Source organism: Acinonyx jubatus, chromosome E2 (genome assembly GCF_027475565.1).
Source record: "Acinonyx jubatus isolate Ajub_Pintada_27869175 chromosome E2, VMU_Ajub_asm_v1.0, whole genome shotgun sequence".
NCBI lineage: Eukaryota > Metazoa > Chordata > Mammalia > Carnivora > Felidae > Acinonyx > Acinonyx jubatus.
The window spans coordinates 26,582,181-26,603,785 of record NC_069396.1 but is presented as its reverse complement, the minus strand read 5'-3'; the positions used below and the strand labels follow the sequence as shown (position 1 = coordinate 26,603,785).

At 45.5% G+C, this 21,605-nt stretch overlaps 1 protein-coding gene across 4 annotated transcripts in view; it reads right to left on the bottom strand.

Moving 5' to 3' along the window:
* The window catches only part of CSNK2A2 (casein kinase 2 alpha 2), a 42,049-nt gene extending 39,481 nt beyond the window's left edge, over window positions 1-2,568 (bottom strand). For all 4 annotated transcript variants that reach the window (XR_008293836.1, XM_053211178.1, XM_053211180.1 and 1 more), the window contains exons 1-2: window positions 2,409-2,568; window positions 1,486-1,597 (exon numbers count right to left, since the gene is read on the bottom strand). Coding sequence is in view for 3 of the 4 variants with exons in the window: in XM_053211178.1 (XP_053067153.1) it covers window positions 1,486-1,597; window positions 2,409-2,512 (216 nt within the window). In the remaining variant the exon portion in view is untranslated. The remainder of the gene's footprint in view (window positions 1-1,485; window positions 1,598-2,408) is intronic.
* Between the last annotated feature and the right edge of the window lie 19,037 nt (window positions 2,569-21,605).

The window sequence follows — 21,605 nt, the reverse complement described above, 5'->3', positions numbered from 1 at the left end:
ACCTAAAGGCCATTCCTTCGAAAAAGACACCACAGGAAGTTACACACTTATTCTAAAAATACTATCGCACAAAAGTTATTATTTTTCTGAAACTGTTCTGGAGTCAGTTCATTCTTCCAAAGGCACAGCAGAGGAATATTCCTAATTCCTTGCTTACTTCCCGGAAAGACTTTAAGCAGCTTATATTAAAAACATTTATGCTTATGCATAAAGGAAAAAAGTGTATGGCCTCCCAGGCAACTTCTTTGAAGGGAACATTTCTTTAAATATTTATGCTTGTAAAGGAAGGAAAAAAAAATAATAAGAAAGACCACGTGGCTTTTCAGGTCCAATTCATATTTGGGGAAGAGGGGAGTCAAACTCCACATCTTCAGTATCAATTCCTCACTTCTCACCCATAGCGTTTCTGATGGCACAGATAACTTTCCCTATTTCTCTCTACTACAACTCTGCCTCTTCATCATTAGGCTCAGATGGTACTGAGAAACAGAGCTGATCACTTTCCTGAAAAGGGATTTTCAGACCATGTAAGTCTGACCCCTCATGCTAAACAGGGACACAGCTGCCCTAACTCTGGCCTTAAGACACAAAAACAGCTTTTCAATCCCATGTCCTTATTCACAGCTGCAAAATGGCCACATTGGAAATCTTGTACATGCAAAAGTGCTTGTATTAATCATTCTTTTCAGTCTTTTGCTAAATGACGTGCAACACATTAAATGATCTGGCAATGATGAGGACCCTCTACAGAATCTAAGGCTTTTTTACTACACTCTATAAAACATTATTAAAACTATCTAACCAGTTATCTGAAAAAGAATCTAGCCACTCCTCATGCTCATTAAAATCATGTCTTCACCCAAGAGACGACAAAAGGTCTTTATCCAACTTAGGCTACTAAACCAGACACTAAGATTGTTTTGTTCCAACTATAATTTTAGCATGCACTCTTTTACTGCTCCCAATTTCACCTTTACTATTTGATAAGCAACAATGAACCTTCCAGGCACTACTGACTCACTGTATCCACCCCACCTGACAAATGTGCATTGCCAAAAGACATCAGCTTCAAACTCATCTTTGGAGCTGCTCTAATTTTTCCCAACTTTCTTTGTGGAGTAATCCGAGCATCAAGGGTAACAAACTCACTGCTCAAGGAACCCTTGGATCAATGGATTCTTTACGAAAAAGCTTTTCTTTCTTCTGAATACCTATTTCAAGTGGAGCCCCTTTGGAATTCTCACTTTGGGAGCCCAAAATGACATTTTGGAACAAAGATGTTCCTGAACTATCATCCTTGGGTTTGAAACAGGTCCACATACTTTCTTCAAAGTTCACAGGAAAATGGGTGGGAGAGTGAGTAGGGAAGGGACATCAGACAGAACAGATGTAAAACCAGAGTTTGCACTGCTCATTCTAGAATGTGGGGGAGTTTATATCCTAACCAGTGAGGAAAAATTTTAATGTCACTCAAAAGACACTCACCTTGAGAATTTTTACAACCACTCTCTCATTGTTGGTGATGTTAATGGCCTCAAATACTTCACTATACTTGCCCCGACCAAGTTTTCGAACCAGTTGGTAATCATCTTGATTACTGTGAAAGGCAAGAGTGACACATAAATGCCAAGACTTGGGATTAACCAAGCCTATGCCCACTCTACACCCCCATCCAGCCGTTTCCATTAATCAAGCATTGGAAGCATCCATACATCAGGACACAACTCATTCCCTAAATGAAAGTCACAACATAAACTTGGCTCCTCTCACTGTGCACTGCTCCTAACCTAATTGGTCCGTCACAACTTGGGGAGCCAAGGTAGGAAGGCACGGCTCTGGGCCAATCTAGAAGGGTGAGCAAAGGATCTATCCTGGAGGCTGAGGGTGCCCGTCTGCCTGGGGCTCCACAGCAACTGCATTATACTTCACATCCCAAAGGTAGCCAGCGCCTGGTTTGAGAATGTGGATGTCTTTAAAAGGTTTCCTCCCACCCAGCCTCATTTCAAAAAACTAAAAAGGCAGAGAATTTTAATAGCTCCAGAGGACAGCTGCTGACTGCCCACCCCAAATAGAAACCCAAAAGTGTAAGGAGGAAGGGCTGTTCCCTCATTACCACCAGGCTCCGGTCCCTGGACCCTACACTTCTCAGTAAGAAAGCATTTCTTGGGGTAAGGGGGAGAGTGGGGTGCGCAAGGGGGGGGGGGAGAAGGGGGGAGAGGGATCCGGGGATGTGTGCGGCTGGGGGGTTGGGGGGGGGGGGTCTGTCTACCACCCCAGGCCCCAAGAAAGCGCCGGCCAGCGGCTGGGCGGCGGGGGAGGCAGACCGCGGGGTGGGGGGCGAGTGCGGTTTGCGCCGGGGGGCGGGGGGGCGGACGGGCGAGGATGGGGGGCGGCGGCAGCGGCTTTACCCCCAGCTCGGGACGTGAGCCTCATAGTCCCAGTACTCGCGGCTCCTCAGGCTGTTCACCTCGGCGTAGACCCGGGCCCTGCTGCCCGCGGCCGGGCCGGGCATGGCGGGCGGGACCGGGGGGCGCCGCGGGGCGCAGAGGGCGGCGGCGGCGCGGCGGGGGGCGCGGGGCGGCGGGCGGAGGAGGCGGCTGGCCGCGGGGCGCCGGAGGAGGAGGAAGAGAGCGGCTGCCGGAGGCCACGCCAGGCCCGCGGGGGCGGGCGGGCTGGGGGCACGGGGGGCTCCGGCCGAGCCGGCCGGGCCCTGGAGCGGCCGGCGAGGCGGCGGGGCGGGCGGCGCTCGCGCTCCGCGGCGGCCTCCGCTCGGCTCGCGGCCCCGAAGCGGCGGCGGCGGCGGCAGCGGCGGCACCAGCAGCGGCGGCCGCCGGCCGGGAAAGGGGCAGCGGCGGCGGCGGCGGCGAAGAAGGAGGAGGAGGAGGAGGAGAAGGAGGAGGAGGAGGAGGAGGAAACCCGGAAAAGGGGCCGCGCTCACTAGGAGCGGCCGCCGCCCGGCCCGGGGCCGCCCAGCCTCACAGCGCCCCCTGCAGCGCGGGGGGACCGGCCGGGCGGTGCCGATCCCTCCCCCAGCCCCGCCCCTGCCCGCCCGCCGCCCCCGCCCTTGCCCGCCTGCCCGCCGCCCCGAACCCGCTCCCAAAGCTGCCAGTCCTAGGTGTGGTGTGGTACGCTGGCCGCCAGGTCTCCCCCACCCACCGACCGCTGCCTTCGGGCCTTGCCCCTCGTGTGCCCTTTCAGGACTGTCCTGGAGACCCCCTACCCCTAGCTCTCCCCCTTCTAGTCATCCAGAGTTTATCCGCCCCGTTCTGACCCTCCTGTTAACCAAACCGTCCCCATCAAATCACTCTTAACAAGGAGAACATCCCCCCACCTCAACGTTTCTCCCTCCCTCCCAGAGACATCCCCTGTTTCTCCAGTGGACCCTGCTCTATCACCCATGTATTCCTCAGCCTCAAGATTTCCCCTTCTCTGTTCAACCAGGGCCTTCCTGACAAAACCCTTCTTTTACACTTTCTCCCAAATTCCCTTCCAGAGTCTTCCCTAAAAACCCTCTGAATGCTCACTTCTGTCACTTGGTTAGGCTGGAGTGGGCCAGGTTCCTTGCTGCAAAGTTCCTGTTTTTCCCTTTATAATTAATAAGCAGTTTGTGGGGAAATACTTTGAGACAATGTAAATGTCCTGTTTTGGGGAGGACAGAGAGCAGAAGAATAGTGAGTCCTGCCTGAAGGGACAGGCCAGGGGCTGGGCATGGATTGAGGGTGAGGTGGCCAACCAAAGTGTGTCCTATTTTATTATGTTGCCTTTTAGTCCTTAACACACTTCTCTCTTTGATCTTCTGGGCCTTTCTTTTGTCTTGCTTTCCCATTTCCACACTCTGTATCAACAGCACTTCCCACGGGGCCCAGGTTGCTGGGACTCCAATCCTTTTCCATATTGCTCTCTAGGTAAGACCCTGCTTCTCCTTCTTGACTGTAGAGGCGGATCCATCCAGGTTGAATCCCGGCTGTGCTTCCTACACACTGGGCGACCTGGGGCCAATAACTTAATCTCTCTGTGCTGTATACAGATTTTACAGCATAAAACCAATAATGGCCTTCACAGGGCTATGGACAGACTTAGACAAGGTAAACCATATAAAGCCCTTAGAACAGTGTGTAGCAGTTACTAAGTGCTCAGTATCATTATTAGCAGACCTAGAGCCTTTCTCCTATCACTTTTCCCTCCCTGATACCACCACATACCCGGGTCTTGGTTCCTTTCGCTCTTGGGCCGGGGCTGCCTCTACCTCCTCCACCCCCACCTTCCCATGTCTGCCTTCTTTCTCCTCCTCCGGTCTCACCTTTAAGTTCACTTTATTTACTTGGATGTGGATTATATCGAGTTGTAAATGTGGGACAGGGTGAGCTCAAAGTTCTCTGTCATGTTTCCCAACCTCTCTTTAAGTTCAGGGTTTTTTTTTTAAATCTGTATTTTTTAATGGATTTTTAAATTTAAATCTGTACTCTTTTTTTTTTAAAAGTAAGTTCTATGCCCAATGGGGGCTTGAACTCACAACCCCTCGATGAAGAGTCACATGCTCTATGGATTGAGCCTGCCAGCCAGGTGCCCCTTTGAGTTCACTTTCACTTTAAATGGTAGAGTTGATACTTCTCTATCTTAGCACCCTATCCTTCAGAAAACTGCATATTTTGTAATTGTAATTCTGTCTCCTCCACTGTAAAAACAGCATGAGAGCAAAGGCTAAGTCTCTATGGTCACCACTGGCTCACCCAGCATTTGCCACATTTAGAGGCTTTCAGCAGATATAGCGGTACCCCACAGATCACTTACTAATTACAAAGTGGAGGTCACTGATTTAACTACCAGTCAAATTTAACATCATCAATAAGGGACCGACTGACCCTGTGATGTGAGGCACCAAGCAGGGACATGGCATCTGCCCCAAATGCTTGACTTGAATCTAATTATGAGGACACAATCAGACAAATCCAAACTGGGAACATTTTGCGAAACAGCTAAGCCTGGATCTCTTTAAAAATATGAGTGTCACAAGAGAAGACAATACAAAACAAAACTCTGGAGTAGTTCTTGATTACAGGAGCCTGAGAGATATAACTAAATGAAGTATGTAATTCTGGGTTTGATCCCAAATGAAAAAGGTAGGAAGGAAAGGAGGGAAGGCAGGGGAAGGGGAGGAGGGAAGGAGAAAGAATACAGCAAAAAGGACCCTAAGGAATGGGACTTCTGAGGCTATTTGAATATAGGATGTACGTTACATAATGGTACTGCATCAGTGTTAAATTTTATGAGTGTGAGGATTATATTGTGGTTATACAAGAGAGTCTCTTGATCTCAGGAGTTACATGCCAAATGTTTAAGGATGAAGTGTCATACCATCTGCAACTTATTCTCAGATGGTTCTCCAGAAAAACCTGGGTTCCCAAGAGCACAAGCATTCATGGGGAGAGGGGAGCAATTAAGCAGAAATGTTGACAGTTGTAGAATATGGTTGAAGACCACATGAGCTTGCAACTTTTCTGTGGATTTGAAAATTTTCAAAACAAAAACTGGAAGAAGATACATAAAGCATTTATGGAGTAAGTGGACTTTGGAGTTTGAGTCTAAAGCCTGCAAACCTCTCTAAATGTCTTTCACACAAGAAGACACAAACGTTCTCAAGCTCTTAACACGGCATTTTGATTTTTTTCCTGACAAGTCCCTGTGAATCAGTCTAGGCCAGAGGTTTTTAATCCTGAGCCCTTGGAGGGGCACCGGGATGGCTCAGTTGGTTAAGCATCCAACTTTGGCTCAGGTCATGATCTCACAGTTGGTGAGCTCAAGACTGGCGTCGGGCTCTGTGCTGACAGCTCAGAGCCTGGAGCCTGCTTTGGATTCTGGGTCTCTCTCTCTCTCTCTCTCCTATCTCTCCCCTGCTCTCTCTCTCTCTCTCTCTCAAAAAAATAATAATAATAATAATAAATAAATGGGGAAAAAAATCCTTAGCCCTTGGACGAGCTTCCTGGGTTCCAGGAACCCCTGACATGCTAGGCAAAATGTGTGGGTCACTGTGTGTTTGTGTGTATGTGTGTATGTTTGTGTATTCTTTCCTTAGCATCCACCAGATTCTCAAAGGAGGCTGTGACCCAAAAATGGTTCCAAACCACTGGTCTGACTACTAGGTCCAACCCCTGCAGGGGCCCCATTCCTTGCCTCCACCCCCTCCTACCTCTGACCCCACACACCCTCCCTGCACCTTCCTCTCATCCCTCATCACCTAACCCACACCCATCTCATGTAACCTGCTCTCACACCTGCCAGGATGCTGAGGGTTCACCCACACATCGCTCTGGTGCAACACACTCCTGGATTTGGCTGACGCTTCACTAACTCAGCCCTGAAACATGCAGCCTATACTTCCACGGCCACACAGAGTATGTTTTTATGATTTTTTGGTGGGTAGATTGGGCTCCCCATGGCATCAGTGGAGACTTCCTGCCAGCCCACCATACAGTGTCCTTGGTGTGAATTAAGATTGGCAATTGAGGTTGGTACAATGCAGTCCTCACTGGATTGAGTCTCCCTTAGATATTAAGAGGTACAGGTGGATGGCTCTGCAGGGTTAGGTTACAGTGAACCAGAATCGTCTTCTCCTAGTTACCCTGTGGGTGTGGGTTTGGGGTTGAGTACGATTCAGGGTTACACAAGGGGGAATGAAAGAGAGCATCTTGGGTCACATAGCCCAACAATTTCATACCAACTCTTATGCTTCCAAATTCTATACACACACACACACACACACACACACACACACACACACCCCACAAAAATTTAAAGACCTCAGAACACCTTCTATCTTCACAAAGTCTATTTCTAAAACATTTGAGAGATTAATAGGCTTATTTTTTAATGTTTATTTATTTTGAGAGACAGAGAATTTGAGCAGGGGAGGGGCAGAGAGAGAGAGAGGGAGAGAGAGAATCCCAAGCAGGCTCCATGCTTAGTGCCCGACGCAGGGCTTGATTCCACAAACCATGAGATCATGACCTGAGCTGAAATCAAGAGTTGGATGCTTAACTGAATGAGCCACCCAGGTGCCCCCATATAGGATTTTATCTTATATGGCTGATTCTAAGAACTTAGCTTAAGGAAATAATGTAAATTATGTGCAAAGAATTATTAAGAGTGGTGACAATTTGTGTGTTCAATATCACTGAATCCTGCAAAAACCCTGAGGCTAAAACCCATTGAATTTATACTTAAAAAAATTTTTTTAATGCTTACGTATTTTTGACAAAAAGAGGGAGACAGAGCGTGAGTGGGGTGGGGGCAGAGACAGAGGGAGACACAGAATCCGAAGCAGGCTCCAGGCCTGAGCTGACAGCACAGTTGGACACTTAACCAGCTGAGCCACCCAGGCGCCCCCAATTTATACTTTAAATGGGTGAATCATATGGTAAGTGAAATGTATCTCAAGAAAACTGTTAAAAAATCCTGAGACTGGAGTTGTAACGATCCTGTTTTTGCAGTTAAGGAAACTAAGACTCTAAAGACGTGGGTAATTGAGGCAGAGTCTGGATTTGAACTAAGGCCTTTCTGACCACCAACTCCATTTCTGCAATCCCTTTCTAATTCTATATACCCCCTCCCAAAAGACCCAAAGATGTTTGTCATGAAAATCACCTTTAATCGTGAAAAATAAAACAACCTAAATATCCCAAATTACAGGAACAGTTAAATAAATTGTAATGTATCCCTACAATTCAACATTAGGCATCACTAAAAATTATGATTATCCTGAACTTTTAGTGATGAGAAAATTTTTATTATATGAGATTTTTAGTATGTATTTTTTTAAGTTACACAAATAATTGCAGTACACAGTATAACACCACCTTCCCAACCTTGTTCCCCAAAGATATCTACTTCCTAATCTCTGTAGCCTGTAAATATGTGAATATGTTACCTTATTTGGGAAAAGAGACTTTGCAGATGTGACTAAATGCAGGATTTTGAGATGAGGAGATTATCCTGGATTACGTCCAGGTGTGCTTAATGTTGTAAGGGTCCTTATAAGAGGAAGACAGAGGGAGGAGAGTCTGGGAAGTCCATGTGGGGATGGAAGCGGAGAATAGTGTGATTGCCTGAAAGAAGGAAGGGGGCCACGGGCCAAGGATTGTGGGCAGCCTCTGGATGCTGGGAAAAGCCAAAGAAACAAAATCTCATCTAGAACCTCCAGGAGGAATTCAGCTAGCCCTGTCAACACTTTGATTTTAGTCCAAGGAGACCCGTGTTGGGCTTCTGAGCTCTTAACTACAAGAGCATAAATCTGTGTTGTTTTATGCCACTAAATTTGTGGTGATTTGTTGCAGCGGCAATAGGAAACTCATTCAGTAGTATAGAGTTACTAAACATTTCCCAAGAAACGCAGAGATCCGAGGGGCAAGGAGTGAAAGTTGCCCTTCTTTTCCTTCCACATTCCCACAGTTTGGTATGTATCCTGCCGGGCCCTTTGCCATCAGGACACATAATACAACCCACATTCTTGTGTATTGTTTTGCTTAGTTTCAAAGCAGGAAACCAGAATGTATATGTATTTAGCAGGTAAGTTCATAGGCACGTACTGAATGCATAGGAAAATAACTGGAAGGAAATACATTAAGTGCCTTAGAGTCTTTTTTTTTTTTTTAAGTTTATTTATTTATTTTGAAAGACAGAGTGTGCCTGTGCATGCAAGTCAAGGGAGTGGTAGAGCAGGAGAGAGAATCCTAAGTAGGCTCCATGCTCGGCACAGAGCTCAGCATGGGGCTTGATTTGACAATTGTGAGATCATGACCTTTGCAAAATCAAGAGTTGGTCGCTTAACCAACTGAGCCACCCAGGTGCCCCTCTTTTATATTCAGAAAAAAAACCCCAATGTTTACAGGCTGTTGACTATCCTAGCCCTTCCATTCAACAACTTGTGGGTTAATGGGGGTTTTTCACCAGTTGGGAAGGGGTAGAGAGTAGGGCAGTAGGGTCTTAAATTCTGTTTGTAACCAAGGAGTCCACAGGGAATGCTGGATTCTCAAGGCTGGGAGTCTTTAAGGCTCCAGACAGGTGAATAGAATATGTTAATTAGGCCCCCAATGACTGCACTTCACCTGAGTACATTTATATACCACTTGCTTAGGGCTATCACTTTTTGATTTTTTTCTTAATTATTCTTAAAGTGTGACCCACTCTGCCCTTCACCCAGAAAGTGCCTGTGAGGGGACAGGAAGGGCTGGGGAACAGCCTGCCCAGGCTAGAAGTGATAGAAACAGAAATATTTGGCTGGTGCGTCAATGAGGTCCCCTTTTATTCAGTGTTGCCTGACTGGGAAAGGAGGCACACTTTTAGCCCCCATCCCTCAATACCCACCTATTCCTGGAAGCTCAGTGAACTCCCAGTTCTCCTAATACTCTCAGGGAAGGATGGATAAACTCTTTGGGGCTAAAATGTGAATAACAGCTCTCCAGAAGGGATTTGCATTTTAAGGAAGGTCAGACTAAGAGGTCTTGCACAATGGGTCCTTAATCCTGGAGTTGTAGGTGATGGGGGAGGGGGCATTTTGGAGGGTACATGGTACTTCTCTGGGGACCACGCCCACTCTGCAAGGTTGCGGTAGGCATTTGGAGGGAAATGGGCTAAACTCTATAGTAGCAGGTACAACACCCATGGTGAGGCCATTGTACTTTGCAAACATTCATCTCTTCCTAACTGCTCTTCCAAATTGTCCAGAATCACCATCATCTTTCATGCCTCCTCCATCACCAAACCAGGTGGCTTTCCGTCTAGACGGCAGCTTACTTGTAGCCTCCCATCTGGGTGTCCATAGCCTTTGCCCTGATTTAAGCCTGTGTCATCCCCTCCTTGGGCTTTCTTCAGGTCCTTTGCTGGAGTAATTTCTGGGCCATCAGACTCCCTGTGTGAAAACTCAGGACCCTTGACCTAGGTGTGGCTCAGGACTGAATATGTTCATAAACTTGGATGGAAATAATTACATCTTTATTCACAAACCTCTAAATGAAATTTAGCATTTCCTTCCATTATGGATGTAGCAAACGCTCAAAAACAAAAATAACAAAGTACGTGAGCTGTACCTGAGAGTCTATCACCCCTAGAAATCACAGATATTTGCTTATCACTTTGCAGGTGGTGTTATTTTAAGGTAGGAAAGTTTGCTCTCCAGAAGGACCAGCTGCTCTAATTGTTGGAGGCAAAGAATATGAAGAAATCTCCGGATTTTGGGCTTTTCCCCTTATGTTCCAGCCCCCATCCTTCCTCAGCTTGGGATATCTGTTTAGAAGGTTCTGAGCCCAGGGTGCCTGGGTAGCTTACTTGGGTAAGTGTCCAACTCTTGATTTCGGCTCAGGTCATGATCTCACAGTTTGTGGGACTGCACCCCAAATCGGCCAGGTGCTGGGCATGGAGACTGCTCTCTCACTCTCCCTCCCTCTCCCTCTCTCTTCCTCTGCCCCTTTTCCTCACTTGTGTGCATGCCCTCTCTCTCAAAATAAATAAACTTTTTAAAAAATATAAAAAAATATTCTAAGCCTGAGTGCAGCCAGTGGGAGCCTAATTAACATATTTTATTCACCTGTCTGGAGCCTTAAAGAGTCCCAGACTTGAGAATCCAGCATTCCCTGTGGACTCTTGGTAACAAACAGAATTTAAGACCCTACTGCCCTACTCTCTACCCCTTCCCAACTGGTGAAAAACCCTCATTAACCCACAAGTTGTTGAATGGAAGGGCTAGGATAGTCAACAGCCTGTAAACATTGGTTTTTTTTTTTTTTCTGAATATAAAAGACTCAAAGGCACTTAATGTATTTCCTTCCAGTTCTTTTCCTATGCATTTGTCACAGGCCTGAGAACTTATCTGCTAAATATATACATACACTCTGGTATCCTGCATTTTATTTCCCCCAATAGATACTAGCTGCTATACCGAGGAATAAAAAAACACCAAACAACAACAACAATGAAACCAAAAGATGTTGCACCTGCAAGCTCTATGTTTTGTTTTAGGAAATGCATCATTTCTGGGTGCTTGCAGAAGTCTTCCTGTCTGACTGGAAGACAACCTGGGAAGCCCAGGTCCCTATGAATGTGTGAGCGTGGCAGCAAATTGACCCATGAGAGCACAGAGGACGACAGAAGTCCTGGTGGATGAACTGCCAGCCCCAGAAAGCACAATCCAAGCCCAAGAAAAACATCCAAACTCCACACCCCTAAGGTGGGGACCAATCACTTCACTGAGAACATGGAGGAGGGAATACAGGTGACAGTGGCAGAGATGGTTGGGATAAGGTGGTCTTGGCTGCAAGCACACTAGACATCTGTGGCAGTGGTGAAACCATTGTGGAGTCAAGCAGGGACTCATCCTAATTAGAGCAATAATTGTGTTATTCTGCCAACACCATAATTCGTAGGCCCCATTCTAATTTTTCCATTTGCCCCAGTAGTGTCCTTTAGAGCCAAAACATCCTCTCCAGAAACACAGAGCCATTTAGCTGTTATGTTTCTTTTAAATCTAGATATACTGAGTCTTAGTTTCAGGTATATGACACAGTGATTTGGTACATTTATACACCAGGGCACCTGGGTAGCTGAGTCAGTTAAGGGTCCGACTCTTGATTTCTGCTCAGGTCATGATCTCATGGTTTGTGAGATCGAGCCCCATGTCAGGTTTTGTGCTGACACCACGGAGAGGGTGAGTGCTCGCTCTCTCTCTCTCTCTCCTCTTAAAATAAATAAATAAACCTTAAATATATGTGTGTGTGTGTGTGTGTGTGTGTGTGTGTGTGTAATCACAGAAGTAATCTCTATCACAGAAAAATACATATATAATCACAGAAATAATGCCGTGTACTTCTCACTGCACCGTATCAGATGATGGACAATTTCTGTTTGTCCTATTACTTGAAGTATCAACCTCAATCACTTGACTACCAAGGTAGCATCTGCCAGATTTCTGCACCGTTAAGTGATTCTTTTTACCTTTTTAAAGAAATATGTACTTTATGGGGAGGTATTTTGAAAACTGTGTAATTATCCTGGTCCTCATCAAACTTTTGTATTATTTGTTGGTAGGGACTCGTGGATTCCTATTTTATTCAGTGAGTTATAATCAATTATTGTCATTAGTTATTTCAGCATTCAAACTGTCCTTTATTGGCAACTGGGAAACCCTTCAAGCTAGTTCCTGTATCCTTTTGATGTGTTACACTAGCCTTTGAGCACTTTCTTATTTTTTTGGCACAAAGAATGTTCCAGGCTTTTCATGTACTTTTCCTGCCCCAGGCCTGGAATCAACCATTTCTTCAAGGGGTCCTGATTCCTTTTAATGGAGAATAATATTTACAAGTCAAGATCTGGGCATAAGGTGTGCTCGCTGTTATTGGAGTGTTGCTCCCAGGCCTTCTCCAGTGGACTGAGCTAGAGAATATGTGTATGTTCACACACACACACACACACACACACACACACACACACACACCATTTCCATCTGTATTTATTTCTATATATATCTGTATCTATTGAAAACCATGAGTTCACTCTATCTCTCTGATTCCAATCTATCACCATAGAATTCATTCTAGCCTTCTCCCTTTCTATATTTGTAACCCTCTTTTCTGACAGTGAGCAATCTGGCACATGCAGGGTTCTTTTAGATGGAGGAGAGAGTGCTAAGAAAGGTCTGTTGAGGAGGTGACATTTAAGCTGAGACTCAAGGAAATGAGGGCACAAGCCAGGCAGGTTCTGGGAGAACAGTATTCTAGGCAGAACACTGAAGTCATTGCAGTGGCCCTGAGCAGATGTCTGAGGAGCAGCCGGATCCCTGTGGCTGAGCCGGCCGACAGGTGATGTCAGTCAGGTAAGAGAGGGTAGGCAGTTCAGGCAGCATCTTGTACACCATTGCAAGGACTTTGGTTTTTATAGTGACAAAGACAGGAAGCCACTGGAGCATTTCAAATTCAGGAGGGACGTTGTCTCGTAAAGGATTGCTCTGACTGCAAACGCGGAAGCAGGGAGACCCACGGGAGATTTGCAGTACGACACAGGAGGTGGGTGGCCGGGGAGGTGGTGAGAAATGGTCAGATTGGGGAATCATTTTCTAGGGGGAGCCAACAGGATCTGTGAGATGTGGCCTGTGAGAGATGGGTGACAGTACATGGGGCTCTGTGAGTGCTCATTAAATGAATAAAGCAAAAACTGTGTGCAATGCACTTAGCACGTGTGGCATGCAATGAACTAATCACAGTCTTTGTTTATCATTGATGAATGAAGGTGAACTCTTTTCCCAGCAGGCTCCTTCCCCCCCCCCCATCTATCCAATTCTGCACCGCCCCCCCCCCCCACACCGCCTGGAATGTCACTTCTCTTGCAGAGTCACCCATTTTCCACCACAGCTCCCTCCTACTCCTCCCCTCCCCTGTCTGGGGAGTCAAAACTCCCACTTCCTCCAAGCCCTGTCTCATCAGGGTGTGAGGCGGCATCTGATAAGCTAATTCACAACCAGCTACTGACTTCTTGCAAGATGCCTACCCCTCCCGGAGGTATTCACATTTTCAAAAGGCGGCAACATATTTACTTAGTTTGGGGATGTGCCAGTAACCCTGATAGTGTGACTGACAGTAGTGAAGGAGGTCATTTGATTCCCACCAGCACACAAATGACCCCTTGCAGAGTTGGGGATATTGTTGAAGGGGCCTGGCCCAGGCCTAGCCTGCATTTTTCCTTTCTTTCACCTCACACAACAATCCTGGGCATCTACCACCTCCCTTTTACCAGAAGGATACTGCGACCCATGTTTGGGCAGAAGATCATGCATTCTAGATGCTCTCTCCTGGGTGGGTAGGGTTTGGTATAGACGTCCTGCCCCTTTGGGAGCCAGCTCCATAGGATGGTTCAGCGGGACAGTCTTTACTCATCCATCAGACTCATCCCACTAGTAGAGGCTTAGAACCTTGAGGCCACTGTGCTTGGTTCCTTGATTGTGTGCGAATTTGTTTTCTGTGCAAGACTAGTTTAAAAAGCAAGACCACAGGGGCACCTGGGTGGTTCAGTTAAGTGTCTGACTCTTGATTTCTGCTCAGGTCATGATCTCATAGTTTGTGGGATCCAGCCCAGCGTCCAGCTCTGCACAGAGGCTGCTTGGGGTTCTCTGTCTTCCTTTCTCTCTCTTTCTCAAATTACATAAATAAACTTAAAAAAAAAAAAAGCAAGACCACAAAAGCACAATGATATTGCTTCACACCTACTAGGACGGCTATAATCAAAAAGGCAGATAATAACAAGTGTTGACAGGGACGTGGAGAAACTGGAACCCTCCTACGCTGAGGGTAGGAATGTAAAATGACAAAGTCACTTTGGAGAACAGCTTGGCGGCTTCTATAAAGGTGAGGTATAAGTTATCCTATGACTAAGAAATTCCATTCCTGGGTATATACGCAATAAAAAATGAAAACATATGTTCTCACAAAAACTTATAACTAAGGTTTACAGCAGTATTTTTCACAATAGACAAATATGGAAACAACTTGTATGTTCATTGACTGATTAAAATGTAGTGTATCTATCCAATGGCATATTATTTAGCAATAAAAAGGCATGAGGTACTGAGGCATGCTACGGCATGCATGGACCTTGAAAATATCGGGCTAAATGAAAGAAACTAGACACAAAAGACCCACATGTTGTATGATTCCATTTGTAGAAAATGTAGTCCAGGAAAGACTAATACATAGAGATAGAATGTAGATCACTGGTTGCTAGGGGCTGGTAAGAAATGGGGAGTGACGGCTAATGGCTATAGGATTTCTTTTCGGGGTGAATAAAATGTTCCAAAATTGATTGCACAACTCTTGAATATACCAGAAATCATGGGATTGTACACTTCAAATAAATGTGTGGTATGTGAGTTATATCTGGCCAGGTACAGTGACTAATTGGAAATACCCAGGTCCCTGGGGGACTGATCTCACCTGTTTAGAATGTAGGTTAAAAGGGAGGAAGATGAGGGATGCCCAGGGGACCGCAGAAACCATGGCCACTTTGCCTCAGGGAAATCTTGCATAGAATTTGCCTGGGGAACCAGAGAAAAGAAGGGATATTAGGAAAAATTATCCCAGGGTGCCTGCTGGCTCAGTCGGAAGAACATACAACTCTTGATCTTGGGGTTGGGAATTCAAGCCCCATGCTGGGTGTTGAGGTTGCTTAAAAATAAAATCTTAAAAAGAAAAGAAAAAAGAAAAGAAAAAGAAAAGAGATCCCAAACTTGGAAATGAGGCAAAAGGAGAAGCACATATCCTTTCATTGCAGACTGGAACGCTGCCTAACAGACCACCCCAGGATTATTTTGTTATCTAATCCCTCTGTTTGATTTGAACTTTCCTTTTTCCTGGGGCCCTGATTCTATAAGGTTGTGTAGAATTTTGTTTGGTAGAGATACAAATGATTTTTGTCTACAAAAATGATAACTAAAAGGTTACAGTTTTATTACCCTGTAGGATATGAGTCAGTTTTGCCTCTAACCTAGCATGCTGATTTTAGTTTGCTTTTCCTGATGGATTGTATAACCTCTTTTCCTCCACTTCTCCTTTGGACTGGTTTTTACCATCCTGCTGATTCCCTCATTAACAAGTTAAATGTATCTGGGGTGTGTGCTCGGTTGTAGGAATGCCATGTTTGTAATGTTCTTTAAGTTATACTTTGACAGGGAACAGAGGTCATTTGCTGTATTTCAACAATGGTACAGGCAAGTGACCTCTTTATCAGTGCGATCAGAACCTGAGCAGTAAGGCAGAGCCCTCTGGATGCACAAATAAGGAGACATTACAAAGGACTCTGGGTACTTAAAGCAAGAAGACATGTTACAATGTTAATCATATTTTCTTAACAGGGGGTTTTGCTTAAAAATTTATGCACACACATAGGTATGTAGACAGATATACAATCTATACAGAGGAAGAGAGAGAAAAAGACTAGAAGGCTGTCAAAATAATCACCAAAATTATGTTATCAGTGATTATGGAAGGGGTCCAGAGGGAAGATTTTAATTCTCTTCCTTGTGCTTTTCTGTATTTTTCAATTTTCAACAATAAATATGTATTACATTTGGAAATTTCTCAAAATTCTTTCTAAAGATAGCAACAAATAAACTTGAGGCAGGGTGGGGGGGGGGTGGGAAACCTGCCAGTAAGAAAAATTAACCCAGGGCTCCTGAGTGGCTCAGTCTGTTAAGCATCCAATTCTTGATTTCGGCTAAGGTCCTAATCTCATGGTTCATGAGACTGAGCCCCCAGTCAGGCTCTGTGCTGACAGAGTGGAGTCTGCTTGGGATTCTCTCTCTCTTCTCTCTCTCTCTGCCCTTCCCTGGTGTGCTTTCTCTCTTAAAATAAATAAATAAACAAAAAAAAAAAAAGGAAAGGAGTTAACCCTACCTGGACACTCAGGGAATGGCATGTTGGGACTATATATCCTCTCCTAGAAAAACCTAGGTAACTAGTTGTAAGAGAAGCAAAGGGAGACGAGCCAGCTAACCGGGTTACAGGCTGCCAAGAGGACTTTAGATCAGTGTATAGCAGTGGTTTTCAACTGGGAGTGATCTTGTCCTGGGGGACATTAGGCAAAGTCCGGAGACATTTTTGGTCGTCACAATGTGGGGAGGTGGTGCTAGGTATCTAGTGGGTAGAGGCCAGGGATGTCACTGAACATCCTGTAATGCACAGGACAGCCCCACAACAGAGAATTATCTAATCCAAATTTCTCAATTAGTGCCCAAATTGAGAATCCTGCTTTTTAGCAATAAAGCCAAGGGGAAAAAAACACTCTGAAGTGTGCATGCTGTAATGATAATTATGTACATGCATGTGGCGTCAAGGATATGGTTAAAGCTCTGTACACCTCATCCCCACCCACCACATCCTGCCTCTGACCTTGGGGCACTCCTTTGGGGAGTCATGCTGTCCCTCCGGCATAAAGAGTGAGGGAAAGGTATATTTCCCCCCTTTTCTCTCCTGTGGGATAGAATTCCTGTTCCTCCCATGGAACACTACACAGCTATTTTATAGAATGAAGCAGATCTATATATATTGACATTAAAAGATGTCCAGAATATATTAAGTGAGAAAAGCAAATTACCCAACAATTATAGCATGATCCACTTTTGTAAAAGTAAACTCTACAGAGAGGTATTAACACTTGCTTATGTGCATATTGAGGCATTATTGCAGTGATTTCTATTAGGGGAAAATATGGAAACATGGCATTTTTCGTTAAAATAATAGATTGAGGGGTACCTGGGTGGCTTAGTGGGTTGAGCATCCAATTCTTGATCTCAGCTCAGGGTTGTGGGTTCAGGGCCCATGTTGGACTCCATGCTGGGTGTGAAGCCTACTTTAAAAAATAATAGGGGTGCCTGGGTGGCTTAGTCGGTTAAGCATCCAACTCTTGAGCTTGGCTCAGGTCATGATCTCACGGTTTGTGAGTTGGAGCCCTGCATTGGGCTCTGTGCTGACAGTACAGAGCCCGAATGGGATTCTGTCTCTCCCTCTCTCCGCCCCTCCCCTGCTTGCTCTCTCTCTCAAAATCAATAAACTTAAAAAAAAATAATAGATTGAGGATATAGATTTTCCTTTGCCCCCTCCCCAAAGCCGTACCAAAACCAGAGCAAATGAACCAAAAAGTTATTAGCTCACAAAAGAGCCAAAAAGAACAGAAGAGAGGGCAATAGCAGATGAGAGGTGTTGACCAATTTGGGGAGGTGGACAGGAGATGAGTTAGTAGAGCTGAAAATGCCTGCAGAAGAGGGTGGCAGCAAGCCGTGGGGCCACCCGCTAGCCCTTAGGCTAGGCGCACTGCCCAGCTTGCACATCTGTGCATGGGGGCCTCCCAAGAAGCAGGAAGATTCATGGACCAAAACTGCCAGGAATTGAGTCAGAGTGACGTGTGGGAGGTAGAGAGGGGTTGCCAACAGAAGCATGGCTAGGACCCTGCGTGAGAAGCAGTGAGACCACTGTGGCAGGTTGTACTTTCCCGAGAGGGCCACAACAGTATCTCCCGTTGCACCTGTGTTCCACAGCATGACTGTGACACCCTGCCTGTTGAGAGGTGAGGTCTATGTCCCCTCCCCTTGACTGGGGCAGGCTTGTGACTTGCTTGTAACAACAGAGTGCGGGGGCACTGATACTGTAATGTCTGAAGATGGGACTCTGGGGCTGGAAACTTAAGCAATGTGACTGTGCTGAGACCACCATGCTGTGAGGAAGCCCATATGGAAGAACCCCATGGAGTGGCCCTGTGACAAGAGAGAGAGAGATTGAGAGAGACAGAGAGACGGAGAGAGACAGGGCAGTAGGTGCCTGGCCCCTGCTATTCCAGCTTCAGTCACCTTCTGGCTGTAACCGCATGAGAGATCCCAAGCCAGAAATACCCATTCTGAGCCTTTCCAAAATTCTTCAGCCAAAGAAACCATGAGAGATTAAAAAAAAAAGAATATTGTTGTTTTGATTAGTTTTGGGTGATTTCTTACCTATCAATTATAACTGGAAGAACCACCGAAGGCCCCTTTCAGATCTAGGACAGTCAATAAGTTACCCCCTCCCGACCCTGGCAGAAGTTTGTTCTACAGAAAAATGGAACGAGGGAGGCTCTGGACCTAAGGACACTAGGCACAGCGGAAGGCAGGAGAGACACTACATTAAAACCAGGGGTGTTATGTGAAAGTCTGTACTGACCAGGGAGAACCCTGCTCCTCCTGCCCCCTGGCTCTCAGGATGCTGCCAGTCAGGCACGTGTCCTCATCATAGTGGGAAATTGGAGAAACTCCAGAAAAGTAAACAGTAGATAATTATGGGCCAAGGCAGGAGTGAAGCTTTTTCTTTTCTTTTTTTCATTTTATTTTATTTTATATGTGTCTTTATTTAAATGTTGATTTAGTTTTGAGAGAGAGAGAGCACACACATGCAAGTGGGGGAGGGGCAAAGAGAGCTGGGAACAGAGGATCAAAAGTGGGCTCCTTGCCGACAGCAGACAGCCTGATGTGGGGCTCGAACTCATGATCCGTGAGATCATGACCTGGGCCGAAGTCGGATGCTCAAATGACTGAGCGACCCAGGTGCCCCAGGAATGAAACTTTTTAAACAGATGTTAGGACTCACTATAATTAATACCCACAGAGAGATAATGAGGTATCACATCCATGAAACACAAATAAGATTCTATTTAAAAAGAAAAAAAAAAGGAGTGTTTGGGTTTGGGTTTTCCCAAATGCCCATTTCTGAGATAATGATTCCAGCGCAATGGATTTTTGGCAGGTGATCCTAGGAAATGTGGGTCAAGGAGTTGGGAAGAGAGGCAGGGAAGGGAAGGAAGCCAACAAAAGGTGTGTTACCCTAGCCAGCTACTACTGTGGGCGCCTGGAGCTTGATATTTCTGGAGAACCCCAGGAGCCAGTATAGAACATGCCTCAGAGGTATCCCAGCCAGTGCACGAGGGCCCACTAACTGCCTCCAGTGGGGAGTAACCTCCAGCTTGTCCTGCACTCAGGCTGAGGATGCTGGTTGGAAGAAAATAGCTCTTGGGCAGAGCTGCATAGCTATGTGTAGTAAGCAGCTGTGGGCAGCACTCAAGGGAGAATGCCAAGGGCCTATGCCAACAGTGTTTGCTGCAAGAAGCAATCAGAAAACAAGAAAGAGTTATTGTAAATTAAAAATGTAAGAGCAGAAGTAAAACATTCAATGGAAAGCTGACAAGGAAAAAGTTGAAGATAACCTGACTTAATTGATCTGGGGTTCAGGCTGGGCTTCAGGGTTATTTAAAAGCTCCCTGGGTGATTTAAAAGCTCCCTGGGGGCAGTTAAAGTTAAGAACCACCGCTTGGCAGGAAAAAATAAAAGACCGCACTGATGTAAACAAAGAATACTGGTTAAAAAATTTTTTTTAATGTTTATTTATTTTTCAGAGAGACAGCATGAGCAAGGTGGGGTGGGGGTGGGGGCAGAAAGAGAGGGAGACACAGAATCTGAAGCAGGCTTCAGGCTCTGAGCTGTCAGCACAGAACCCGACATGAGGCTTAAACTCATGAACGGTGAGATCATGACCTGAGCCGAAGTTGGATGCTCAACCAACTGAGCCATCCAGGTGCCCCAAGAATACTGACTTAACCAGAAAATTGTCATGCAATTATATAGGAAGAATGGGGAGAGGGGAGGCAAGTGCATGGGAATGGTGTGTATAAAGCTACCTCAATAGGAAGGCAGTAGATCATGTCTTGGATTGATAAACCAAGAAATAGCACAGGGTGCCTGGGTGGCTTAGTCAGTTAAGCACCTGACTCTTGATTTTGGCTCAGGTCATGATCTCATGGTTGTGAGATCGAGCCCTTCATAGGGTCCTGCACTGGGCATGGAGCTTGTCTAAGATTCTCTTCCCCTCTCTATTGCCCTCCCTGCCTCTCTGAAAGAAAGAAAGAAAGAAAGAAAGAAAGAAAGAAAGAAAGAAAGAAAGAAAGAAAGAAAGAAAGAAAGAGAAAGAAAGAAAGGAAAAGAAAGAAAGAGCATGTAAACATCTTATTCAGAAATACAGAGGTAAATGCCAGAAGAAACAGCTGAAAGAATAGTAACTTTCTGAGGAGCAGGACTCAGGGGTGTGTGTGTGTGTGTGTGTGTGTGTGTGTGTGCGCACGTGTGTGTGTGTGTGTGTTGCATTACTAACATTTGCTAGAAACCTTATAATATTATTTGATTTTTTAATACCATGAATATGCATGAATTTGACCAAAATTTTAGAAGATTGTTTTTATAAAGGGACAGAAGAAAACATCAGGAGCAACCTAAGCATCCACCACTAGGGAAAAGCTAAATACATTGTAATACATTCATTTAATGGAACACAATGCTATGCTTAGAATGAGGTAGCTGTATACATCCTAACACAGATGAATTTTCAAGACAGTATGACCAGAGTTGGCAAACAATAGGTGTGATATGCCAACATTTATGTAAACCACATGCACACAAAATAGAGCTATTTATTCCCCACGGAAATAGAAACATGTGCGATTAAAAACACATAGAGCAGGATGGGGAAGAATACACTCAGAAGAGATAACAGGCATAACCCGTGGGCTGTGGTGAGAGTGGACTCAGAGGATAAAAATCAAGGCAGATTTTGTACCGTTTCATTGTTTTTCACCCACAGAAAATAAATTTTTGTATTACTTGTAAAATTAGATTAAATTTTTAAAACTGAACATTCATCAAGAAACTGAGAAGACAAGCCACAGATTGGGAGAAAATATTTGCAAAAGGCATATTTGATAAGGCACTATTATACAAGGCACTAAATATAGAAAGAACACTTAAACTCAACAATAAGAAAACAAACATCCCAATTAGAAAATGGGTCAAAGGGGCGCCTGGGTGGCTCAGTCGGTTAAGCGTCCGACTTCGGCTCAGGTCACGATCTCGTGGTATGTGAGTTTGAGCCCCGCGTGGGACTCTGTGCTGACTGCTCAGAGCCTGGAGCCTGTTTCAGATTCTGTGTCTCCCTCTCTCTCTGACCCTCCCCCGTTCATGCTCTGTCTCTCTCTGTCTCAAATATAAATAAACGTTAAAAAAA